The sequence below is a fragment of the Melospiza georgiana genome, chromosome 1 (assembly GCF_028018845.1).
Source record: "Melospiza georgiana isolate bMelGeo1 chromosome 1, bMelGeo1.pri, whole genome shotgun sequence".
Classification (NCBI taxonomy): domain Eukaryota; kingdom Metazoa; phylum Chordata; class Aves; order Passeriformes; family Passerellidae; genus Melospiza; species Melospiza georgiana.
The window spans coordinates 67,855,093-67,883,081 of record NC_080430.1 but is presented as its reverse complement, the minus strand read 5'-3'; the positions used below and the strand labels follow the sequence as shown (position 1 = coordinate 67,883,081).

General features: G+C 40.3%; 1 protein-coding gene across 1 annotated transcript in view; it reads right to left on the bottom strand.

The window, feature by feature from the left end:
• Nucleotides 1–27,989, bottom strand: part of ELOVL2 (ELOVL fatty acid elongase 2) — a 51,377-nt gene that overhangs the window by 13,306 nt on the left and 10,082 nt on the right. Inside the window, exons 2-3 of the mRNA XM_058034407.1 lie at nt 13,655–13,718; nt 7,917–8,104 (exon numbers count right to left, since the gene is read on the bottom strand). Coding sequence (XP_057890390.1) covers nt 7,917–8,104; nt 13,655–13,718 — 252 coding nt within the window. The remainder of the gene's footprint in view (nt 1–7,916; nt 8,105–13,654; nt 13,719–27,989) is intronic.

Here is a 27,989-nt window from a genome sequence, read left to right as displayed (position 1 = left end):
AGTTACAACTCTGTAGAGCTGATGGTGTATCAGTCTCTCAGAGATGGTGCAAGTGCAGGAACTATCAAAGAGAGGAGAATCCCCTCTATCTTTTGCTGTTTCCCTTAATGTTGTTCTTAACAGATTCCTGTTTTCACACTAATTACTTTTATTCATCTACTCAAGTACAAACAGCACAAGAATTCACATGAGTTGTTTTGGCACTATTGTCCAATTCCTGCCTTATTTTTGTAAATGGGGAATCAGAGTGTTCAGAATTGAAAGCTGGCTCCTTTGTCAGAGGTTTCAGGGTTGGGCAGCAGGTACCAAAAGATGATGTAAACCTCTCACCTCACTGAGTAAGCTCTGACAGCCTGACCCAGGGGCCTGTGCTCTTCTCATTTTAAGCTCTCAAACTGAAAAATCTCACAGCTGTAGCTTGTTTTTCATCTGTTCCCCATAGGCTAGAAAGGAAAGTGATGTGATTTTCTAAATGGATATTGCCATTCCTACTGATTGCATGTTCTCCATGCTCTTTTGAGCTATAGAAAAATCTCTGTGCATGGTTGGACTTCCTCAGAGAGGAAATGCCTGGAAGCAATAAGATATTCCCCCTTGTCCCAGGGCACAAGGAAGGCAGAGGGTGAGGCCGCAGCACTGGGCTGCATCTGGCTGGTGAGCAGTCACCAGGGGTGTTCCTCAGGATCCGTTCTAGGGCCAGTGCTGTGCAAATACCTCTCAGTGATCTGGAGGCAGGAATTGAATGCCCCCTTAGCAGGTTTGCTGATGGTATCAAACAGGGAGGTGCTGCTGACTCTCTTGGGGGACAGGAGTCTTTGCAGAGAGGTAGAGTGGAGCATTGGGCATTCATCAGTGGGATGAAATTTAACAAATCCAAATGCTGGATCTGACTGCTGGGATGTCCTTACTTTCTACTTCTTATGTAACTTTTCTGCTGACAAATCTTATGGCTACTGCTTAGCTCTAATTGCAGTTCTGCTATCTCTGAGGTCTACCTTTGGCAGCTTTCCCAAAACCCTCTGATTTTAAGGATTCCCACAAGTCCCCTTCTCAGTTCAACTAAAAAGAAACTTTTGTAACTGTTTTGTTTATTAACTACTTTGTGTTTTATAGAGCTTTACTGCAGTATATCTGTTTATTACTTGTTTAAAGCATCTTTTTTGTTTGTATTAAGCATTACTATATTACAACACAGCAATTTTAATGTTGCAAAAGTTTAATTAGTTTAAAGGGTACAAGTTATATTTGATAGTAATTATGATTCTTTGTTCGAAAGTCTCACTTCAAAACTTTCCTCTACATCTATACTTTTATGTACTGTCTCTGTAAGACTTTGAGAACTTGCTGTGAATCTGTTTCTGATTTCTCTCTCTTGTATGATAAAAACTTTTTTTGATAGTTTGGTCTATTATTTGTTGCACACACTGAAGTAGGTAAGGTATTACTATTAGTATCACCCCTAAAACACTTAATACATATAGACCTATTTTACAAAGTTCCCTTAGCTAAGGTGTAAAGCTCCATTCTTGAATAAATCATTTAACTATGACTTATTGTCTTCTTTAATTTGAGTTGCTAAATCTTTTAGTTTTTGTATGTTTTTGTGGATGGATTTAGAGTGGTTGGATATGTTCATATAACACAATCCTTTAAATTCTAAGTATGAACTGGGGGAGGAATGGCTGGAGAGCAGCCCTATGGAAGGGGATCTGGGAGTGCCACTTGGTTAGTGCCATGGCTTCCCCAAATGTAAAAACTTAGTGGTGGTGTTGTGCCAAACAAACCCAGGTGCTGAATAGAAAACACCCCACAAGATTTGTCATGGGGGAAATATTTTATTGTTCCTCTTTATGATGCATTCAAGATCTTTTCCATGGGGACAGAACTGTGCAAGTGTGCTTTGGGCTACTGCTTGGTGAGGCTCTCCAGCTCTCCATGGGTCTGCTTAGAGGTCAAAAAATTGCGTGCATGGTGTCTCCCCCAAAAAGATCTGTTAATTCTGTAATCACCAACTGGAGTTTGCTATCCTGACCTGCAGAACGTACTGCTGGACCCCAAGTTGGATATCTCCTCCACCTGGACCATTGTAGTTAAAAGGATGCTGGTTATTCCAGATGGAAGAAATATGTGGTCCTATGCTTTCTTCCTGTTTTTAGGTCAGAGAGTTCATAACATGGTGACAAAAAATACAAGCCTGTTCCCAAGTGAAGTTGAGATAATTGTTTGAATTTTTTTATCAACAAAAGCTCTTTCAAATGTAAAGCCATATTGTTGAGAAACTACCAGCCAGTTCTATTTAATACTCCTTAAGTAAATGGGAGCCTGATAGAGTGATTAGTGAACTAATGACTTCAAAATTACTTATGAATAGTAGTTACTTTGAGTATTGCTGTTGTCTGGGATAGTGGGACAGGCTAAAAGAAATCCTGTCTAGGCTTATTTTCCATGAGTCTTTGATTACATCTGCTCTGAATATCTCCCCATCATATTTTGTGGTACCAGTGGTGGTATTAGAAGCTGTGCACATATGGAAAACCTAATCATATAAAGTTTTATTCTTGATTTCCCATAAGGTTCTACTGAATTCTGTTTGAATGTGCACGAGAGATCCAGAGCACTGCATTTTTTGATGACCAGGTTAAACGTTCTACTGAAATGCAGAGCTCAGAAAGGTCAGTATGAAAGACAAGAAGAACACAGGGGATGAAAACTGAGATGTGAAGACAATGTGCCCACCTGGAATAACTGCAAGCAAGGACAGCAGAGTCAGCTCTTCAGCTCTCCAAATAAATTATTTGATTAAGATAGAAGAACACCACCTGGTAATTTAACTCCATTCACACAAAGTTCTTACTTGATCAAAAGATCAGTTTGCTCTTGCCCTTACATTTCACAGAGTGCTTTACAATGCACTCTCGGTGACCTTTTGCTCTCTAGGTTTGTCTTTTTCCCTCTTCTCCTTTTCTTCAAATGATAGAAAAGTGCACCTATCTCTTCTAGTTTCTCACTTTGTTCTTTTTCTCTTTCTGTCCTAAGGTACAAATAGTATTTCAGTATTAAATAATTGCTTCAAAGGAAGCCTTCACCTCAAGCACCAACACTAATGGATCTAGAATCTTTCTGTATTTCTGTACTTAATTTACATTTGTTAACTTCTGGACACTTAATGAAGGAGTAAACAATAATTTATCACAAAACCCCAAAAGAAAATCAAAACAAAACAAATACCAAAAGCAAGATTATGTTGAATTTGTATTTCTACAGTAAAATTCTGGGACAGTTCAAATTGATTAAGATCTTTTTCCCCTTTCCCCATCGTCTGCGCTGTTAAAGGTTTACTTGGAATTTATGTTACACAAGCTCCATCTTTTCTACACTTGCACAGATAGGAAGCAAATCCTTCTAATGTGAGTCATTATAATGATGGAATAAAACAGAGTTTTAGTGCTCCTTCTATTTTTGATTTGTTCCTTTTGTTTTGCCCCATTATGTCTAATTCAGGCATTATACTTTCTAGTAATATCTGAGATAGATCCTCAATTGTAGTGTACAGGGCTAAAAGTATTGGCTCTGATCATTCTGGCACTCCTAGGAATTCTCTCACCACATTGGCATCTATGAATATGCAAGTTGTGGCTAGAATTCAGAAACTGGACTTAATGTGGGATGAATTTTCAGCTTCTAGAAACAGCTAAAGTGCATTTGGCTTACTGCTCTTTATTTTATTTAATCCTGCAAGGTAGAAGACTTTTTTCCCAGCTCCTCCAGAAAGGTTAATGCACTAGGTTGGCAATACTTGTGAGCTCTGCTCTTTTTCCTTTGCTCTGAAATGAGGGGTCCTCACAGGCAAGTCCTGCTTCCCCACAGGGGTGTGGTTGCTTGCTTACAAATCCCATGGATTTGTAATAAGTCTGAGAAGCTACCTGGGGATACAGGCAGCTTGAGACATCACGCCACCCCTCTGCTAATGACACATATCTCTAGATCTCCTTTTTAATCTGACCCAAATGGTGCCAGTGTCCTGGTTTTCTCAGTGCCTGATCAACACAAGGACTTGGGTGAGACCTTGATGACCAGCTGAGATTTGATTTAAATAGGGCAGAGGTGATACTGCTGGGGAAAGCAGCCTAGGACTGTGGCAGAGATTATGTCTATTCCTATTAGTGAGAGAGAGTATCCTCACTTGAGTAATTTCAGAATTCAGAGATCAGCACCAGTCTCTTGTGTTTCCAGTTTTAATTTATAATTGAACTTGCGACAGTTTGGCCTCTGGTGCCTCAGGTTGCACCCCTGAGGTGTGGCTTGTAAGCATGTGAAACAATTTTAAAATATGCACAGATGTAATGTTTTTTCACAGTAAGCTGGTTTACTGCTCATAGTTGGTAATTTTAGCATCTTAAGCAAAGATTTGTGCAGAGAAAAGGCATATATTTCTTAAGGGAAATTGTTAAATATTTTGATTTTTGCTTAAGTAAAAAGGTGCTGGCTGGTTTTCCTTATACAGCATTTGACAATGTTCTAGAAATTGTTGGGTCAGTAATTAGTCTGGGTCTATGAGCGCTTACACAAAAGTACGCAACAATAACAAACTTCTGATGTGGCTTTCTTTGGTAGCAGCAAGGATGGAAGGAATTGTCTTTTGCCTCCTCAGCAGCCCACCTGCAGCCTGCCCAGTTTAAGCACAGGACCTTTGTCTAAGCTTCAGGAACTTGAAAAAAAATGAGCTCCAAATCCAAGAGCCAACTTCACAATATTTAGCAGGGGAAGGCAAGCACCTTTGACAACTTCAGGAAAATCTATCTGCCTAACTCACAGGTCCAAAGGTCCAACAAGCTGCCCTTCTGGGAGGCCTTCGGGGGCACCTAACTCTTTGTTGACTCAAAAATTTTGAGATATCTCATTAGGATGAGGGCAGAGCCATTTATCTTTAGACCTTGTCCCTGGGGGATCCTAGGGGTATCTGGCCTTATGCTAATGGCACATCTTAGAGCTGCCCTGGAGCTATTCCTCCAAGGGCTTTGCAGATTGGTTGACCTCAAAGCTCAGAGATAAAATCGGCTCCCAGATAGTTCATGCCCACAGTGCAGTGCGTGGAGCTCTGGCTCAAAAGAGGAATCTGCCCTTGGAGATTTAAAAACAGCCCTTTTGTTATGACTTTTTGCTGTAATCCTCGCCTTCTTGCCTTGAGGTTGCACAGCTCAACTGTCATGAAGTGCCAGCTATAACTAGTCAGGAGATGAGGGTGAGGAGATCTGGAATTGAAGCACAGGCACCCCCACCAGCAGGTTTACCATGTTTCTCATTAAATACATCATGTGGGAAAGCCTGTATTTGGAGACACACCCTTTCTTGTGAATGAGATTTTTTTTTCTTTTGAATGTCTAAGAAGCAACCCCTACATTCTGGACCTATTGCAAGAAATGCTGTGTGGCACCTTATAAACAAAACAAAGAAAGATTGTTGGTTATGGGGGTTTCTTTTGGTGAGGTGTGGGTGAGTGGAGGAAATGTGTTTTCTGTCTATTGTAGAGCTTCTTATTTTGTGATTGTTCCCCAGTACAGAGACCAGAGGGATTTAGATGCAGTGAGAGGATGGAGCAATAAAACAATTGTTGTGAATGTGTCTGACCAGGAATTGATCCCGGATCACAGCCACTGGAAGGATCAGCTGTGTTTACATAAGGAACCACTGTGCAGAATGTGCTAAATATAGGTAACTCTTGCCTTAATGAGCTTAGTGTCCACAAAAGACTGAGAGAATAAGAGGCATAGAGAGAAGCTTTGGAAATGAGACATTTTGAAATATTGAATCACCATGACTTTATTTGGTAATGAAGATGATTTCTGCTCTCCCATTTGCCTGTTTTTCTGCAGCAGGAGTGTGCAGGCTACCTCAGGCAGTACAATACTGCAAGTATTAACTTCCATTCTGCTCCTTCACAGGAGAAGCTGTGATGGGAGCCAGGGAAGTAGACTGAGAGAAAATACAGAGCCAGTAAAATGGAAGCATGTTTTGTACAGTGTAAAACCAGCCTAGCCGACAGTCCAAAGCTGAGAGAGAAATCTGCATTAGAGCAGCTGGCAGTGCAGATCAGCCATCATGTTCCCTGGGCTCCCAAATCCACAGAATGTGGAGCTGTGAGCTGGCACTGCCAGCCATGCCCAGCTGCCATCTGGGAGGTGAAAATCAGCAGCCTCCAGCCTCAGAATCAAGGTTTCAAGGGACTAATCTGAGGACTAACACAACTCAGCAACTGTCTGCAGCAAAGTTAGCCTCAGGAAGGATGGAGCAGTAAGGGAGCTGAACAGGATAAATACAGTTCCTACCAGGATGCGAAGGTGGCTAAAATGAAATTTGCTTAATTCATGCAAATGAGACCTGCTAAAATTGTCTTTGTTCTTCCATTTATTTACTTGTGGCAGGCCAAATCAGACTGGAAGGGGGCAGCAGTATTGTTTTCTATTCAGTTAATCCTTTTTGCTGAGTCCTGCTACTGCAGCCAGTTATCTGCATACCTTCCAGCAAAATGCGGATTTAAACATCAAAGTACTAATTTATATTCTGGAGGACAATCACTGTGGAGTCATCAAACCTTCCAGCAATTGTGCTGGTTTCTCCTTTGCTCCAAACCTTATCCTGCACTCCCAGGCACCCACAGCAGCCTCTGAAGCCAGCTGGAGCATTGACCAGGACAAAGCTCTGTGTAACACGGTCCTTTGCAAGGCACAAAGGCACAAACTTGAACTGCTCCTCAGCCGTTTGATCAGGCCAGTCACTTGCTGTTTAGCTCAAATTAATTTAAAACTTGAAGTCTTTGGGTGTCCTGTTTGGCTTCTGAAAAGTTTCTCGTCCAACCAACAGAATAAGGTGGAAACTGTGGCTGAGAGAAATGCTGTGAGGCTGTGCAGGTAACAGAGCAGTGTCAGGCACGTGCTGGCACTGCAATCAAACACATGAAATCAAGAACACTCTTCAGCCAGGACTTCTCATGCCCAGGGTCACTCCTTTGGCAAAAAAAAAAAAAAAAAAAAAAAAAAAGAAAAACTAACAAAAAAGGTTTTGTGGGTTTTGTCTTCTAGTTTTTGTTTTTAAGGGCTTCAAGTAATATATATTAACACCTTAATATTAAAAGTATCACAGTTATCAAAAGGCTGAGAATGGGCAGCTCCCAAATAATATCCAAATAGTGATTTTTGGCTTCTGTTTCCCTCTGCAGAAGTAAAACCACACTTGTCTGCTGAGGGGCACTGTTTGAATCCTCTGCTGTTGCAAAATCCTCAGATGCATTCAAAACTCTCTTCTGATTCTAAATTGATCCTGAATTATATGAGCATGTTCCTTTCTGATAAGTACTTGGGAAATAATCTATGCAACCATATTCAGCCTCCAAGCCCCACACCCCTTGCTTTTGGATGAAGTGCTAAGTTTTTAACATCTGTCTTTTACTGTCTGACTGCATGAGGAAAGCTTCTTAGCCACACAGCAGAAAAATAACAGCAAATTGCCAATGCCATAAATAAATCAGTACTTGCTCTCATCTATGAATCTATTCATGTTTAAGCATGGGCCTGGAAAAATCATTCCACAGTCAGTCATACAAATAAAACCCAATCTAAGGCATTTTCACAGGTGCTGAAGGACAAGGTATAGGCAGGTTTGAGTAGAGTGACTGCTGCAGATTCAAATTTATGCTTGTGGACACGGTCCTGGCAGCAAAGAGCTGTCCCCAGGTGTGGTCTGTAGCTCAGCAAGGACAACCAAAACATGCCAAGATCTAAGATGAGAAGGAACTTTTTAATATTATTTTGCTGTTGATGTAAACTTTCCTAGCAGAACCAGCTGTCACTAAGATATTTCTGCTAAAAAACTGAACCTTGGTCACCTCCCCCAGCCGTGCTGCATGGCAGAGCACTCACCTCTATCAGCATGTAGAAGGAGAGCAGCGTGATGCCCAGGTTGTACACGATGAGGTGAGGTCTCAGAGAGAAAGGAGGCCTGTTCTTCATGAACTTGTTGCCCAGCCATATGCAGAGTAGATATGCTCCAGTAAGGAAAAACGTGGGAAGGTAAGAGTCCAAAAGGAACCATCCTCTAACCCTGGTATCTAAAAAAAGAAACACACAGAGCAGGCAATTAAGAAAGCTATGGTAAAGTATTGCTAAAATAAGGCAGAACACATAATGTAAAGAATCTGCTAAAAGTGGGAGATGGAATCAGCCACTGTTTCCTCACAAGAGCTATCCATTTGTTTTAACTTATCAAAACTGCATGCTAAGTCTCAGAGAATGTGGGCTGAAAACTGCATGGAATTCCCTAATAATTTAAGGTCACCTAAATCATCTCATTTTAATAGTAAAGTGAAAACCAAAGGGGAAATCCCATTCTTATATGCTTTAAAAAAATAATGTTTTCACTTAATATTTATTTAAATCCTATCTTAATCTGCTCAACAGACAATTTGCAGACACTATTAAATCCCAAGTATGCATGTAATGTTGCCAGCTCATGTGTTATTTTAATTCTGCACTTGCCATACCGGAAGGTATATAGCATTGACTAGGAAACATTCATACAAGGGGAAGATGTTTCCAAAATATTAAATATGAAAAGCAAGTGGCAAATGTTTACTTGGATGGTTATCAAAGATTTTTGGCTGGGCAAGGGCTCACTTTCTTACAGTTTCTGTCCCAATTGCCTGGTCCTGAAATGAAATATTAAGGTCAAATCCTGCTTGCCTTATTCACACAAGTAATCCCATTGAGAGTAATCAGATAGTTCAGTGTATATGAGTAAAGCCTAATCCCAGATGCCAAGCTGGAGGCACCACTTTGTTGTCATATGAACAACTGGATGTCATGAGTGAAAGGGGTGTTCTTTCTTTTCTTTTTCCAAAACAGAGAAAAATCTAGAGTCAATTTTCCATAGCAACATTCTTCAGCCATTTACCTGTGGAAAGAAAAAGGGGGCATCATGGCTGGTTTTTAGAATGACTTATGGAGTAAGTAATTCTAAAATTACTTACTTATGAAGAAATTCTTATGAAGAAAGAAGTCCGTGAGGAGTCATTGTGCAGATCTCACAGAAAGATGTTTTTGGTCTCAGAAAATATTTTAATTTTAAAGTACAGAGATTTTTTTTTTACAAAGGCCAAGATTGTGTTAAAAATTGTAAAACAAAAGGTATTCACAGTGCATGAAAAAGCATTTTACTGTTTTTATGCCTGTGTTGAAATTGGAAAAGACTGGTCAATGGATGATGCACCTATTAGAAGTGCCCAAAAATTAGTAATTGATTGGAATTTTGCTGTACTGTACCACTTCCAACAATTCCTTCCTCAGAAATACTTCCATACAAGTATATGTAAAATGAAATTTTACGCATGTTGGCATATGAGCCAGGCTTTGAACACCAGCTTTCTTTCTCATTACCTTTTCCCTCTGCCTCCCCCCTCACTTCCATTGCAGTGGCAGTAACATTCATCTGTTGAATTTGGATTCCATGAGGCTTGTTAGCCCTTTTACGGGAAAGACTTTCAACCAAGCCACCACTGCCATGGAAATCCAATGCTCTCCTGCTTTTGACTCTGCTTTTTGGACTCCCAAAAACCTCTAGGAGCAGAGAGGTGTAGGATTAAAGCAGTCACAACTGCACAATCCTTCCTTTTATGGCAGCCTGGCTTTGTTGTGCATTACCAAGTTAGAACGCCTCTTGTCTGTCTTCAGATCTCAGTGCTTATTTGGATGACCTCAGTGTGAGAAGAAAACACTTCCAACAATCTCCTAAAGCTCACAAGCCACGTGTGAAGCATTGGAATGAATATTTTGGAAGTGATTCTGCTCCCTTATGGGCTCTCAACATGACACAGGAGTCACAGGACAGCTAAAGGTTGAGTGTTTGAATGTTGATGTCTTAGGAGTGTGTGTTTTAGGAGCATAAGGATTTAATTTATTTAATTGCTACCCTAAATGATGATGTAGAAAGCAGCCATGTCAGCAAGACTGCTATCTAAGGAAAGGTCTCCCATCTGAGGATTGCAACACTTGGTGCATAAAGGTTACATGCACAACGGTAAATTGGCATCAGTAGATAGCAAAACTGCAAGTGTGCTCAAAAAGGAAAAAATATTCAGAAGCATTCCGAATACAAATTAAACTACACAGAATAAATTTTGCCCCAGTATGCCCTCAGAAAGTTTTCATTCTGCTCTGAGTGGCCACAAGCATGTGGGCTGATCCACACAAAAGCAGAACTCATGTGCTCATTCAGGCCAGCATGCCAAGTATTTTTAAGTTCTATAGTATTCCAGTTTCAAGAGAAATTGTTTAAACATGTACCCTTCCTGAATATTTCCCACCATGACCTCAATACCTTGAAGAGTAAGACAGTTTCTGGCAGAAAGTGGTTTATAAAGGGCAGCCAAGGAACGTGACTGTTTTGTTTCCACTTCCACTTATCCCTGAATAACAAGCAGAGGGAGGTTTTTATGTGTCAGGAAGGGGAAGGAAAGGGAATGTATTTCAAAAGAAGTTATCAGAAGAATGAGAGATGAAAAGTATTTCTGTTGACCGACAGTTAAATCTCCATGTTCAAGTACTATAAAGTTACACTGTCAATAGGAGAAAGGATTATTTTTACAGCATTGAACTTGCACAGCATCTGAAATTGAGACCAAAGCAGTGAATAAAGTCACAGTGGGAAAGCACAGGACTGCAGCAGGGGAAGGAGCAGGCGCCCGCAGGCTCCGATCGCTCCGTGAATAAGCTCATTCACGGTCACTGGCCATGATGTGCCAAACCCTTGGGGTGAAATCCTGGCTCCCTTTAAAGGAGTGGCAGGCCTCCCAGGCTCTTTACATATCAGGCCTTTATCAATGAGGTTTAGAAACACTTTGATTCAAGCTTCTGTATAGCTTTGGCCAGTCAGCGTATGAGTAGATTCACTCCTATTTGAGGCGCAGAGGGTAGATGGGTTTGCCCCAGTGCCTTGCTACTGATCAGACTCTATTAAGGAAAAGTGCTTTTTACTTTATCATAACTTTAGCAAAATACATCTCTTCTTGACCACCTCTGTTTCTTTCACAGATAAAACAAACAACTAGTTAACTAGATTTAGCTCCTGCAATTCAGTATTACTTAATTTTGCATGACACCAAACAATACTCCACAGATGAAGGGTTGTGGTGTTCACAGGAGTCCCAAGATGAAAGAAGAGACAAGATATATATTATATTAAAAGATTGAAATTACACTAAAAAATAGAAGAAAAGATTTCATCAGAAAGCTAGCAAAGAACAGCAAAGAATGGAATGATAACAAAATCTTGTGACTAACTAGAGAGTCTGAGACAGCTGGACTGTGATTGGCCATTAATTAAAAACAACCACATGAAACCAATCAAAGATGCACTTGTTGCATTCCACAGCAGCAGATAATTATTGATTACATTTTGTTTTTGAGGCCAATCAGCTTCTCAAGAAAAAAGATCCTAGCAAAAAGATTTTTCATAAAATATGTCCATGATAAAGGGTTACCCTGGAAAAATTATCTCTTACAGAAGAAAATTGCTATTTCACTCGTTCTCAAATTGCCTTGATCATAAGAACAAGAGGGACCAACACCAAATTGTAAGACCACCCCTTACTTAGAGATGAAACCAATGGGCAGGCATATGGCTGCTGTTCCCCAATCCAAAGGACTTGTTCTGCTAGCTCAAAAGCAAACACGGAGTTATGTTATCTACAAAGCCCAGCTGATACCAGTGAATGATGGTACAAAATATGCCAATATTTATAAATCAAATTCAGATATTCTGTCCCTCATTGCAGTAGGGCAGTACTGCAGCTTGTGTTAACCTGGTGCTCCCAATGGGACAGAGATGGCCACGCTCCAGTTCCCAGAGGCATTCTGTCTCTTCTGGTGCCCTCAGACACATCTGTTAGTGATGACAAAGACCTGCATAGTGACACAAGTATCTCAAGAGTTACTACCTATAATACAAACAATAAATAAGGGATTGGTTTTTAAAATAATAGAATGCTGTCATCTATCCTTTTAATCCATCTTGCTGCAGAATGAAGTGTGTACTGTGGATGAAAATCAGTAGAGAGAAAGAAGAGGAATTGCTTGTGGTTTTAGATGTTTGGGGAAGCTCTCAAATTCATTAGATATTCATCTGTGGGGTCATTTGATTTAAAACTGATTGCAGTCTACTGTGAATTATTTATGTGAATTATTTATGTGAATTATTTATGTGGATAGACACACTGGAGGGAGATATGCTATTCAGGAAATGTATGATACTGTGTCATTATACCACCAGTTAAATTAAAGATCAGAGGGCAGAGGCATGGACAAACAAAACTATCTTCAGCACTGATGTCTGAAGAAGGATGGTCATGCACTTGGCAAGTAATACAAATAATACTTGTTTAATTGAAGGGCTTTCTAAAATCCCAAAGGGGTCTCTGGGCTATTCAGAATTGGATCAACTATGGCTTACTCCAAGGAAAGAGGAACAAAAGAGAACATCATGTTTATTTGGAAAAAAACAAAACCAAAATAAAACACCAAAAATAGTGCTTTTGTTCTTCTGATCACATTTCTTTGTTAATATTAAAATGTAGCATTGCAGCCATTAATAAAACCTATTTTGCCTTAACCACTTCTGCTGCAGTTCCCAAGCTATTCAGTGTTTCTTCACTGGAAATCTTTCTTTCAAACATCATATCTACTGTAGACATGATGGAAAAGATTTTGTAGCCAGCCAGCCAGCTAAGAAAAATTAGAATTTCTTGTGTTTAGGAACACATCTTTACCTTTTACTTCCAATTAAGCAAGAACTGTTTCCGTAATATGGAGAACATTAGTGCAACAAATTGAGAATCCATAATCATGCATCCATCCCCACAGCAGCAGTTCTGGATTTTATCATGGGTAGAAGTTTGCAAGGCAATTCCTGAAGTTAAACCCAGCCCTATCAACAGCAAGGTGGTCTTGCAGGGGACTACTCTGAAGGCTGTGTACTTTCTAAGCTCCTGTCTCATCCCTTTCTTGTATTTGCTTGGCTCTCTTAGTCCTGACTTTGGTGCTTTATCCTTGGCTGCAGTCCTATTTTAGGTTTGCTTTCTTTTTTACTTACTTGTTTCAATCCTAACAGAGCATGAGGCACCTCCAACCTAAAATTAAAGTTACTCTCGTCCAAACTGCTCCAGAAAAGCAATAATAGGAAGTCAAAAGATGACTGTCACCCAATCGATTGGTTTATTGAAATTTTGGATGTGATCCTGCAGGTTACTTTTGCTCCAAACATCCTTCTGAATTAGGCAATTTAATAAGTAGCTGGACCAAACAAACTGGATTATGAATGACAATCAGTCCCAAAGCAGACCTTACACTTTCAGAAAGATCCAGTACTTCAGGCTCTTTATTCCACGTTAGGATGAAAAACTGAATTTCTCTGATATTCTCAGAAACCAAGGAATCACAAATCATTTTATAGATCTATTTGCTACAATAATGGTGTCTCCCTGATAATACTGCTATGCTGCCTAGTTTACATTTTTCAATAAGAAGTTACCCAGCAAATTTATTAGAAGCTTTTTAGGTGGTAATCCCTAGAAATATTTCCTTAAAGGGCTGTAAATGGAGCAGCTTACCTCGAGGTCCAAACATATAGTCCACAAATGCATTTACTTCCCGGTCAAAAGCTTTCAGGGTCTCCTAAAAAACATGGAAAAGGCCATGTGAAAAAGACATTATCTCAGGGTCACAGAGAGAATATGATTTGAAAAAACTCCAATAAATTTGTAAAAAGTTTGTCATGCACAAGTATTTCCAAAGTACACAACATCATGTATACTGAAAAACCCCAAACCTCTTTAAAAATTAATTTAGGGCAGATTGTTGTCTGGATACCAGCACAGGTCTCATTCCTGGAAACTGCCCAAACCAGAACTCTTTAGGAAGGGAAATTAAGCTTTATGAAAATCAGCAAGTATCACAGTAAACCCATCTGTGATGGGTGTAGTTTTCACTCTGATAAAGATGCTTCTTTGTTTTTATTATGTTTCCTCAACTGAATATCTCAATGCTTTACACTTAAAAAAGGAAATCTTTAAGTGATTGAAGTGACGGTGAGCCAACTGAGATTTCTCTAAACCAGGTCCCAAGTTCCTATAAAGCAAGCCTACAGAAGAACCTAGAGGTCCAGTGAAGAAGTTCAGGCCATGCAGGGCGTCAGGAAGAGGCAGGTAACTTTATGGAGACATTATGTTTTGAGGTCTTGGTCAATGAAGCTGTCAAACTGGCAGGCTTAGCAAGTTTGTGTCTGTTTTTGACGGAGTTGGGAGCTAAGCCATGACCTACACAGTCCTTTCCCCAACTAGATGGGGTGATCTCTTCCCAGACTGCAGCTCTGGGCAGTGGCTTCCTGCATGCCTGTGCCTCAACAACCTGAGGTCAGCCAGGTTCTCCCTCTCTTCTTCCCAACAGCATTCTACTGTGCTTGATGGACTGATTTCAGCACTGAGAAAATGCTGCCAAGCTGAGGAAAGGGACCCAGAGTGATGCTGAGCCTCGCTGCAGGGCAGGATCTGCTGTGGGCTCTGGGTACCTTTGAATGACAGATATCCCCACGCCAGCCTGGACTGCTGACACCATTCACAGATTTGCCTTATGGAGAACCATATCTGCAGTCTGGAAGTTCCAGCCCTGACCTTTCCATGCCTTTCCTAGGACTGGGTTTTGATCTGGGCAAAACCCAAGCTCCTGGCACTCCCAAGCTCCTTCCTTGTGCTTCTTCTGCCCTTGATTTTGGTCCTCAGACTGTTCCAAGTGGACAGATCTTGTAAGAACAACTGGTAATGAGAGGTTCTTTCAGCACCTTGGGCTATAAACCTCTGTCTCTGTAAGACGCTGCTGCACTGATGTTTTCTTGGAGAAAAACCCAACAAAAACCCCAAAACAAAAAGTATATATTTTTCTAAACAAAAACCAAACCAATGAAACAAAAAACCCTAAAAAACAACCAAACAAACAAAAACCCAACCAACCAAACAAAAATGTTTCCTCAAAAGAAACTGATGATTCATGATACAAAAAGGTTTCTCATACTTCAGAGCACTGAGAAAATTAAACTAGCTTTTTGGCAGGTGTTCTGGCTAGCCCATAAAGAAAAGCATTTTCTGAATTTCAGACAATTACCTTAGCAGCCTAACGATGGCTTCTGTCACAGAAGGTGACTTGATTTCTAGGCGTGGGACCTGTGCAAAAATCTGCTTCCATTTTTATCCCCTTGAGCTATACAGTAATTCTGTTATTATTTCATGGCAATGATACTCCCTTTTGGGAAATGCCACACTGCTGCTTGTCTGTGATGTGCACACCTGCTGCATTAATTTGAAACAGACCTACTCCTGTGCTTCATGGTTTTGTGGTTAGACTTAACAGATTGCTTTGGAAAAAATACTATAATGGATTTGAGTGACTTGTAGGAATGAGCATGCAAAGCTATTTGCTTTCATGCTTACATTACATAAACAAATCTTACATGTCCAGAACAAAGTAAAACACCATGTATATTCCTTTTATATTAAAATACTGTAGACAAACCCACTCTCAACTGTATTGAAATGGAAATTAGGTACCGAATGCTTCTAACAGTTAGATGGAGGAACAGGCATTGTAGGATATTAAGAAGGAGGAGCAGAATAAAAGAAAAGAATCATAGAACTGTTTAGGTTGGAAAAGACTTTTAGGGCATCAAGTCCAACTCTACACCCAGCTCTGCCACTCCACCACTAGACCATGTCCCTGAGTGCCACAGCTACACATCTTTTAAACACCTCCAGGGACAGTGATCAAATCTGTGACTTCTCTGGTCAGATTGTTCCAGAGCTCAACAACCTCTTCAGTGAAGAAATTTTTTGTAACACCTCATCTAAACCTCCCCGGCACAACTTGAGGCCATTTCATCCTTTCCTTTCATTTGTCACCTGGGAGAAGAGGCCAGCCTCCACCTGGCTACAGCCTCCTTGCACACAGTTGCAGAGAGTGATAAGGTCCCCCCTGAGCCTCCTTTTCTCCAGGTTAAACACTCTCAGCTCCCTCAGCCACTCCTTATAGGACTTGTGCTGCAGACCCCTCCCCAGCTTTGTTGCCCTTCTCTGGACCTGCTCCAGCCCCTCAATGTTCTTGCATTGAGGTGATGATCACCTCCTGCTCCTGCTGGCCAGACTATGGCTGATACAGGCCAGGATGTCATTGGCCTTCCTGGCCACCTGGGCACACTGCTACCTCACTTTCCACTGACTGTCAACTGGCCTAAGTAATTTTCCACAGAGCATCTTTCCAGCCGCCCTGCCCCAAGCCTGTAACGCTGCATGGGCCTTGCTGGACCTCGCATCATCGGCCTCAACCCATCGATCCAGACTGTCCAGATCCTTCTGCAGAGCCTTCCCACCCTCCAGCGGATCAACACTCCCACCCAACACAGGTCACTGCCTTCACTGATCCAACCTGCAACCTCTTACACCTGGTTAGGATGGGCAGACAGCATGCTGAGCAGATGAGCCAGCCTGAAATTAAATCTACCTCCCCATGAGTGTGCTTAAATGACACAGTGAGAACTTGTACCAGCTGACAAACTTGTTCCCGTCTATCTTAATTAGCACTACAAAAATTCTGCGCCTGGTTTGCCTTCATTGGTAATTTGAGAGTAGAACTTTTTCTAGGAGGTGCAGCAGAGAAACAAATATTCTTCTTACAAAGAATATTTCAGCCTTTGTCTCTCAGCATTGTACAGCTTATTTTAGTTTACACAAAGAAAAATAGAAATTTACAAGATGCAGATTTGTAAGATTGTTATAGAAATTGTATTTGTTTATATACTTAAAAATGGTAGTCATAGTTTGGGAAAAGAAATTCTTAAAAAAGGTAGGTAATTTTATGTGACTAGTCTTGACACCTTCCTGTCAACACTGCTACAAGAGGCTATACTGTATTTCTGGTTTTAGAACATGTCCTTAATACCTCTGTGTGTACCTCTGGGCAGATTACATGCAAATGTCTTGCTCAGCACAACCTGTCACATTTCCAAAGAAAAGCAAATAAAAACCAAAAATCCATGTGCTCAGACAACTCACTTCTCTCTGGCAAATCACAGTAATAGCCTTTATCAACAAAGGTATTTAGGTTACAAGGCTAAAGATCAACATGTCTTTCATGTTGTTTATTTTTTTGTACAGGGCATTGCTCTGGGTATTAGCAATGTATATGCCTTGGCAGGATTTTGGGCAGATTTGTGGAAGATCTATTTACCTAAACCTATTTAAAAGACAGTAGGTTATCTGAGCAAATGAAATCACCCAAATGGAAAGATCTGGAGGGAGTATAAAGTCAACAATGATAAAGCAACAGAGATCTCTCTAATGAGATATTTTAGTATTTTTGCACAGAAATGTAGGTAAGTGAATAGATAGCATGGTGCACATAAGTGAATTAGTTTTCATGCCATTGCACCTAAAACACAATTTCAAAGTCACTGGGTATGTAAAAAATATATCCCTTCTTGTTATATATTTATATATCTTTGTAAGACATATTGAGAGACCAATATCTACTAGTTTTCTAGTGGTTTTAGCAAAAGTAGTATAAGCTATGTAAAAATTAGGTAAATGCTATCTAAACAGTGCAGAAATCAAAATAACTCTGATTTGTCAAAAATACCTTTGATTTCTCAAAATATCAATGTTTTGCCATTAGGCATTATTTATTGATCAGTGAAAGCACTGCCTCAAGTGATTTAGGCTGGCTCTTTCTACAGTTTTATAGCCAAACTACTTGGATGCAATAGAAACACGAAAAAACTCTCTGAAATAAACTTCTTACAGATGAATAAACTACTTTCAATCTTACTTATGCTATCTGGAAACCTTTTGTATTACTGTTGGTTTGTTGTTTTTTTTTTTAATTCAAAAGCCTTGAATGTCATTCTCTGCCTCAAAAATCTGACATAATTATTTGCTTCTTCTTACAGAGCTACCTGGAAATTAGAATATTCTGTACAGAACAAGATCTCATTTCAGACTTCAAAGAAAAAGTGGAAATGGGTGCCAGCCTCTGCTCTCTGATACAGCTCCTGGAAGTAACAGTGATATTTTAAAGTACCCTGATTGAAAATACATACATGATTTATTTCATTATTTAAACGGCAATTTTTCTTTGATTTTCTGAAGAGTTCTGCTCTGTATACAGTCAGTGTCTGCGAAGTACAGGAATGAATCCAAATTTAGTAGCATGTTTAAAGAAACTGATCTTAGATGCTACTATGCATATATTTAAATATACAAATATCAAAGAAGATTTTGTAAATGGTAGTGTTGGCTCTAGAATGGCTGAAATAGAGGATGAAATTAAGGAAAGTTGAGTCCAACTCAGAACTGCTTATAGATTAAATTGTTTAGCTTTTTATTGCTTTAAGCATTTAAAATTACTCTTGAACAAAGATGTACAGTGAGAGACAATTCTCCATTGCTTCAGACAACCTTCTAGGGTTTTGTCATCTTTACCTTCTATGATTTGTGTGCTATATCTGTAGAGGAAACAGATACATATAATTTTTACTAAAAAAATCCCCAAAGGAAGCATTTATTTAAGGATTTATATGTGAACTGCAGAGAAAGTTGAAGCTGAAGGCAGAAAGGCGAGGCAGATGTTTCTATGAATTGTGTCTTATAAGATGGGAGATATTTAATGAAATTGGGAGGCAGGACATCCAGGAGCTGGCAATAAATTGCTGCTTTGTGTAATTTATGCTCAATATATTGATCTCACTGCTAGAAAATCTCACTGAGAGTAGGAACAAGCTGGAGTGAGCTCGTGAAAGAAACACAATTAGATGGGCCATGAGGCTGCTGCTGTGTCCCATGGATGTACTGGGAGGGAGGGAAAAAATAGCTAGAAGAGACATTATTTTATATCTTCTTTATTGGCATTTTAGACTAATCATTTGAAGAGACAGAAACTGAGTCCTTGCCTGACATGGTGATTTTTGTGTCCCACATTCTGGGACATTCTCTCCCCTCAGGTGGCTGACCAGGATTAGGGGCTGAGCCATAGAAGCCTCACCCAGCAGAGTGGTGCTGCCAGAGCTCCCAGGAGCAGCACAGCCCCCTGGGGTAACCCGGGCTGATTAAAGGGCTCTTTTGCCAACATGAGATGGATTCACGGGAAATGGTTTTGCTGCTGTAGCAATCTCACTGCCTGAATCCTCCCACCTCTCCTTCAAAGGCATGTAATTTAGTGTGACAGAAGTGACTGAAGCCAAGGGAAGAGAGGGAAGTCCTGCTGGTGGTCTGGGTCTGGAAAGATGTCCATATACTATGTGGACAACATTTGGTAATGCTCCTACTTTGCACAAAATAGACAAGAATAACTAACAAAAGAACTGTGTGTGAACCACTTAGTCTAAAAATATAGTCATTCTTTTACAATTCCAAGAAAAGAGAAAGCTGCATCTTTGTTTTGGAAATGCAGGCTGTGTAATATATTTTAATATAATGCAAAAATCTCTGAAAAATATGGAAAAAAAAAAAAAAAAGGAACGCCATTCCAGCTTTAGCACAGAAAATAAAACATGAATAGTCTTTGTATGTTTCTCTTCCTCTTTCTTCTAAAGGCTTTCACATTAAACTGTAAGCACTCCAAAAAAGAAAGATGTTGTTACTGTGGTCAGTAAATTATTTTTTAAAACTTCAAGAGCATCTTTGAAGGTAGCATAGAATAGCACCATCTGTGTTTGAGAAAAATACAATATTTCTAAAAGGTCTTAATGAGAGCTGTGTCTGGTCTGAAAAATTTGATTTTCAGTGTCTTTCAACCAGATCATATTTTACTCCTATTAATTTTTTTATACTATGCAATATATTATTCATTCCACTGATAAAGATTGCATGCATATGTGCAAACGTCTGGATATTTTCCTAGTTGATATTACCAAATTCAGCACTTTTTGTGACAGTTTTTTTCTTTTTTTGCAGTTGAGGGTTATTTTTTGCATGTATTTGGAAATGACTGACTGCAGGTTGGCAGCCTAGGTGAGGCTGGGAGCTTGCAGGCCTGCCTGTTATCTGACAAAGCAAATTGGTGGGGGAATTGATTCATCAAATAGGTTGGTTTTCTCTGGAAGGAATTGAGCACAGCTGTTGGAACAGGGATTACAGCCAGAAGTGCTGAACACCTTCTCTTGTGCTGATTTAGTCACTGGAGAGAGGGCTGAGTTGATGATGGTGTTACTCAGGATGTAAAGATAGGGGAAGGCACCTGCAAAGGGAAGGCAGGCTTGCAGATTTTCCCTGAGCAGCTGCTCAGGTTGCACTGCCTGAAAGAAAACGCAAATTTCAGTGGGTTCCTCAACAAGAAGACTGGCTAGCTATTTCTGATATAAAAAAAATGAATGGATGTGAAGTTTGGTAACCATGGAAAGACACATTGCCAGAGGTTTTATCTGGCATTTGAGCTATCTGGGTGGCATGACTTCAGATTCTCCTTATTGCTGCCCAGAGAAATTTTACCACAGGGCTTAGCAGTGCCTGAAGGGAAGCAAGAGGCTGCCAGTAGTATTGGCATCAAACCTGAAGCAGAATATTTGACTGCCTAAATTACCAGGAGCATGCTGAAAGATGCGCCTTACACCGGTAAACTGAATTTAATCTTCAATTTTACTTCTGTGTTCTGTCTACTCAAACAGATCTTTCACCTACACAAGTACTTCCCCTTGCAAACACTGCCAAGATAAGAAAGCAGTACCTGGATAGAGGCAGCAGCCAGCATGCCAGGTGTGCCTGTGATACAAATGTTCACACCTGCTCTCTGTTTAATCTTCCAGTGGGCCTTCAGCTTGCATTCTAAACCTGCCCTGAGCCTCAGACCAGCAGTTAACTCTGGAATTTAATTTTCTGCAACTACAGCTCTTGTCTCCCTATGGAAAACTTAATTATGTGTCACAGCAGGGACTCCAATCCAGATGCTGAGATGAATTATTTCAGTTCCACTTTTTCCCTTTTCTTTGATAGTGGTAATAGCTGACTACCCTCAAAAAATCAGGGGGTTTGCCAGCCCAAGCAGTTAAAAAAGTCATAAAAAGATGTCAGACATGAGTTCCAGTTAAGTAGAAGAGTAGTTTGACCTTAAAAATCATTTAGTTCCAACCCTCCTACCATGGGCAGGGACCTTCCACCAGACCAGGCTGCTCAAAGAAGAAATCCTTCCTCTTGATAATGTGCCTCTGCGCTTTGGGGAGCTAGAAATTGATCTTTTGGCAAACATGCACCTAAACCAATTTTCCATGCAGATTCCACGTCTCTGGTGAATAATGTCACCTTTCTGCAGTTCCATTTGTGCCAATGGTACTTTTTGTGGGTGTTTCCACAGCCAAACCAGACCAGAACATCAGGAATAGGGACAGTGGAGCCAGAAAACATCCCCTGTCAATGCCCACAGTGGAGGAGCAGCAGAGTCAAACCAACAGCTCCCACAGGCAGATAGAAAATACCACAGGAAAGAGCAAGGCCAGAAGGGACTTGGCACAGACCTCCCCTGACTTAATTCCCATTTTCTGCTAAAGCAGCCGGTGGCAGAAAGCCAACCCCATCCTTCAATATCTGCTGCTGTGTTATCTCTCCTTCTGGTGAAAGGGAAGCAGATGACTTTGCAGCTTGAAGGCTGAGAAATTGCCACGCTTTCCTCTGTGGAATGTGAGTTTGGGTGGCCTCCGCATGAGTCAAGACACAGAGCTCTCTTAATAACCCACCCTTAGGCATCTTATGGCTCTCTGAGTATTATTCTCAGAGAGCTTTAAGAGAAACAGTGGCCTACTAAAGGTGTAGCCTTTGCCTTGCTGCCCACATGGCAGCTGTGAGCACAAGTTGTGGGTACAAGTGTTCCTCACCCTGAGGAAGCAGATCCCTTTGAGCTTGCTCATTGCCCCCAAAACATCAAGCACGCTCTGCTCCAGGTCTCTGAGCCTGAGGCCAGGCTTTGGCTGGTCACCTCAGAATGGCAGAGTGACCCAAGGAGACCTGCTATGCTTGTTCTTTCCCAAAACATGCCTGCACCCCATCTTGCTCGTGGCTGTAACCACAGTGCCCCACACCAGCTGTAATCCCTCTCATCTATAGCTACAATATCCACCTTCGCTGCTGAATTTTCTCTTGTTTTTTACAGGTGTGAATCTATAGACAGCCCTTCCTGCTGCTGCTTGTCTGAAACAACAGCTTAGGGATTGGTGAAATTATCTCACACATAAGGGAAAACACAATGGATAATAACCCAATGCAATGAAAGGAAAAAAATTAAATTTACTTTTGGATCTTCTAACATTCACCTTTCTATAAAATTGTGATACAAAATGAAGATCAAACTGTAAAACTTTGCATTTGTGTTTGCATTCTCTCTTCCTAGCTAACAAAAATACCCTGCTTTCTATTTTTTCCTTGCTCCTCCAAAAGTCTGGGTTTCAACTCGTTATACTGAGGTATCAGAAAGAGAGCTCTTATGGCTCCCTGAAAATGCCAGATTTTAGCTGTAGTGAAGCAGAAGGGAAGTTCTGCCTCGTACTGACAAATTTATAATAATGCATGATGAAAGCCCAAAGCCCAGCATGTATTACTTTAGTGCAGTTACATTTGAGAAGTGAGTTGTGCAACACTTTACTTGGTGTAAAACTCCTAAAAGCTGATTGCCTGGCTTTGGGGATTGCTGCCAAAAGCAGGAACTTTGCAGGCACCTCAGCTCTGTGTGACAGGCCTTTACAACCAGGAGATGCTGGAGGAACAGTTTTCTCTCAAGCCTGATCGGTTGTGGGTTGATGGTTGATGACTCACATTGGAAATGAGAGTTTGAACCATTTTCAGCTGGGGAGCCAACATACTCCAGACTTTTCACTTCTGATAAAAGGCACTAATATTTAGGTCCCTTCTTCTTTGGGATTTTAAATTTTGTTTAATAAGAGGTCTCTTTTCACTTGGTTTTATAGTCCTTCTCAGTGCTGCACCTGCTCATCCTACACATGGGAATAAGGATGGAGGAATAGCTGCTTTATGTTTTCCATCAGGATTCAAATCAGCTAAAAACACCATCAATACCATAGGTGAGAAAGCACTAAGAGGCAGAAGAATGTGGGAATCTATAAAAATTAGAAGTTTTAGGAAAGACGCGAGCTTGTCGCATCTTTCTTCTCATTGTCATAACAATGTAAGGAAATTAATGCTGGAAAAATAAAAGCTCAAAACGCTGAATCCAGTAGCCCCATCCTATTCATGTCTGTATATAAACTACCAGCATAACAGAAGAATTTTAGTGAAAACACTGTAAGTATGTGAGCTATTTCAGACATCAGTCTTGTTTCTGGACTATGCAACCTGTTAGGAGTCATAGAAAATATTAACTGCTTACATAAAATGAGGCAAGACTTGTTTGTTTTACCAGTCACACTACTGTCAGATCAGTTATTGTGAGATAAATTGCTTTTGCAAATTTAATCAGCTGTTCAAGGTTTGTTTGAGTTTTTTTTAAGTACAAGGAAAAAGCATTTGGAAGGTTTCTGCACTACAATTGTATGGGTTAGAAGAAAAGTGACTTAAGAACGCATTAATATTTACTTGACTTTACAAAACCTTTTCATAATTGAAGTGCTTGAAAGCATTCCACCCTTTACACACTTTTAATTTCTCAATCTTATCAAAGGCTGAGGGTCACAATGTTTCCAAGTGAAAAATCCCCTTTCTTGAATGACTGCTTGCATGATTTCCCTTCTACAATTCCCAAACTTTATTTGCTCTGTTCTTTGTGAACATGCTAAGTAATCACTAAAATAAGGCAAGCCAATTTCAGCTCTGAAAAATAGATCTCATATGGCCTTAAAAGAAGAGTAAAAAGGAAGAGTTGCTGCTGTGGCCCAATTTTCAGCATCATATAAAGAACTGTATCTTTATAATCCATCCTCTTGCTTGTTATCAGAATTTCAAAATGAAACTGTCACCAAAGCAGATCAGTGCAATCCTTTTAAAAGTAATCCTGCTCAATTCTACCTGCTACACAGGGGAACATCAGCTTAACTTGTAATTAAAGAAGATTTCTCTAGGGAGACCTCAGATGCAGCCTGGCAGTTCCCAAGAAAATGGTAGCAATTATTGACCTCATTTTCCTTTGCTCTAACAATCAGATTTAAAATGACAGAATGGCCTGGGCTGGAGCATAATTCCTGACAGTGATGATGTGACAAGAATGTATGATGGTGAGGGAATAAACAAAAAGGAAATCAGTTAAAAATGAAGCAGCAGATAAAAATTCTGCCTCCTTCTAACAGCCTGAGTGAACACATCACTTTCTCAAGCAATAAACAACCTTTGGGAATGGGTTCTGGCTTGAATAAGAGAAAGTTTCCTCTGGAACAGGCAGGTCTTAAAGTTACAAGCGAAAAACCCCGATGAGTTTTTTTAGAGAGAAGTTAATTCTGTTTTGGTTGCCTTCCTAATTGTCTGTTCAGCTCTTGTTGACTTTATGAGGCGTTGGGAAGACAGATCAGTGTCAGAATGAATTTTACATCAGCAATATGAAAGCCTGCACAGCTTAACTTACCTGCTACCAAACTACCAGGCTTGATAAAGGATGCCCAACCAAACTGCATCTGAAGAACCAGTATACAGTTTCACCTTATATAAGAGCAAGACAGCCAGCTGCACTTTGAGAAGCACAGGAAAATAATTCTACCAAAACAAAGGATGCAATCACCCTTTTAAGGCTTTGGATTTACCAGATTATTTAGCTTTGGAACAGAATATTCCAGAAGTATATACTGGATGTAAAGTGTTCACCCAAAATTTGCCACATGTGCTACTACACAGTTTTTGCAACAATTATTTTGCATCCTACACTTAGACCCATACAATAAATAAACCAAAAGGGCACAGGGAGCAAATGAAATGGTAGAGGAGAATTACAGCAACAAGTTTATATGGCAGCTCAGTTTTCTCAATATGCCATATCATGATAAGTTTGTTTTCCTCACTATTTGCAGACAGATTTTGTTGCTGCTGAGAAGCTGATTCCATAAGTTAGTATAATGCATGCAGGACTTTATTTTGTGCTTTGCATACACAATTGATCATTTTTCTGGAGAAAGAAACAGGGACAAGCTGACAACATATCCTTTTTAGTACTGTGAAAATCTCTTCATTTTCTACAGCAACAAACTTCACGATCTAAGATGAATAGATCCTCAGCCTCTGCACATGATCTCATGTCTTGTTGGACAAAGAACGTTAAAAAAACACCAAACTAAAACAAAACTCCCCCAAAAAATCCAAAAGCAAGAGCCCTGATTTTCCCACAATCCTGGCAGTGCAGGAGGACAAAGGGCACTCTGTGCCAAAGAAGTAGGTTTCTTGGTTGCCGTCCCAGATGTCTGCAACTGTGTCCCCACGGCAGGGATTAATGTGCAAGGGACTGCCTGCCCCTCCTGATTGAGGCAGGGGGATCAAAAAGGATTTTATAAAATGTGTTCCCTGGCTGGGGCTTTCCCCCAGTGAGCAGTTTTGCCTGAGTTTCTTAATCAGCTCATGCCAGTGCTGGGGGGTCCTCAGCTGCTGGCAGGGGAGACAAGGCTGGACTATTTGAAAATCTGTGTGGGTAGCATTCCTAGTTCCTCTGGGCACACTTAAAAGTAGGGCTGTGTGTTTTGCTCTTTAAAAGACAAGAAATTAAATTAAAGTACTAAAGAGTAAACATATAAAATTAAATAGTGTTAGGGTGCTTTTTACATCTTGGAATCTTTGACAGGCAATTGTCAGCAGCCCTTCAGAAAACTGTAAGTCAAGAACTTAACTTGTAAAATATTAACTAAATAATTGCTTAATTCAGACTTTTTCCTGCAGTCTTAATTCCCTTTATAGATGTACTTTTGCCAAGCAAAAGAGTGGTAGAAGATTGAATACAGCCTCTGAAGCATGTAAAAACAAAGAAAAACCATAAGAGATGCTGGAAAAACTGACAGCTTCCTACATAATTAACACTTGTTTCAAACCAGTTACAAAGTCTCATTGTCAGGATGTAGGAATTAGAAGGCACTTCTAACATATAAAATGCTGCAAGTACTGTACGTAAGAAAATGAATGAAATACAGCAGATTTTGTTTGCATCACTGAACCATGTACAATATATGTAGGCAATATCTTATGAATTTGTGAAATTCACTAGTATTAATTTCATACTCCTGAAGTACTTGAAAGCTGCAATAGCTAGGGACTGTGTACAGAAGCCTGTTTTAAATTAAAGGTTCCTAAATTAAAGGTTCCATACATAAACAGAAAATTATAACATAGGATACCTTATTTTTTCAGTAACAATGGTCCTGAAAACACTTTCATCCTCATGAGTGAAACAGTCTCAAGTTGAAGCAATTATTTAACTGCCCTGAACTCCTTATAAACATACAGAAAAACTAAATCAGAGCTAAACATCTGTGGTATTTTAAGTACCATGAAAGCCACAGTGCTGGCTGGAGAGTTGGACTGTCATGCACGGGCCTCTGAGCTGTGCTTCCCCTGGGCTGGGAATGGCACTGCAGGGCTGTTGGCAGGGCTGGTTCTACAGCTGTTACTATCTCAGATAAAGGCATTGGTTAATTGGAACTATCCCAACTGGAGCTCTCGAAATACACTGTACCGAGTTCAGGTGAGCTGTGCAGGGCAGTGACCTGCAGAAAAGGAATGGTGCTGTGTGCCTGGCAGCTGGCACAGCTGGAACAGAGAGGTGTTCATATCTTTGGCTAGCTTCTGCAGCAACTTCTTTAGTATAGATCCCCTAAACCAAACCCCTTCTGCCCTGCATTTTTACAGAACTCAGCCACCAAGTTCTTGTTTCCATAAATCTACAAGTTAAAGCCATACTTTCAAGCTTTTAACTGTAACAGTAAAACCAGAATTATATTTAAAACTAATACCTCTAATTGAAGATTTTTACTCACCTCTGTAAATTCAGAAAGCTGAGAAAGGAACAAAGTGGGATTAAAACCCACAAAAGCATATCTATAATAATGCTTATTATTAGAAGTTTGCTTTTTTTCTCCCCCCAAACCCTCTACTGAGTGTCTTATTTATACATTAAATTTACTAAGATGAATTCTGCCCAGCTGTTTTTCCTTTGTGGAAAATTGCACCTATAAAAACTGAGTTAAACTGGGCTAAGTACCTGCCCAAAGGCAAAACTTACCCTGATACATACTCTGTCTAACCTGCTCAAGTTGTTGAATTATACAAGGGCATTAAACCAGGACAAATTCCCATCCCCTTGCCCCTGGAAGAAGCAGGATATTTATGAGGGGGCATGTCCATAGCACAATTATAACCCAACACATTATGGGTAAATTCCATGCTGGCTGATGGAGGGACCAGCAGAATTCCATATGGATGTAACGTTCTCCTTGGCCAGACTCACTGGACCCACTGCCAACAGTGGAGTGCTTGTGTCTTAATTTGTATCTTAATTGTATCTTAATTTCTCTTCAAAAACAGGGAGTGCAGGACTCAGGCAAGGTAACTAAGTCTGAGGTATGTGTGTGCATGTTTTCTATCGGTCCCATGCAGGGACTGGTAACATAGGTCAGGTTGTATCTTGCTTTAGCCACGTCCTTCAAAGTAACAGCACTCAGCTCCTCTTGTTCTTACAGCTTGGGTGTGTTCTTTTGCCCACTAGAGAAATGTTTTTCCTTGGTTTGCAGTCATTTGCTGTGCCATTACTTTGGGTAGTTTCTGCCCAAATGGATAGAACCTTTCCTGAGCTATTTATAGGGATGTAAGCTGGAAAAGGTGAAAGAAAAGAATTTGAGGGAGGGGGAGGTGTTTGTAGCATGCTGCTGAGGATTAGAGAGTTCACATCCCAGCTTCTAAGGTTTCAGCCCTAATCTTCCAACACATGCAAAGCCTTTCAATTTCA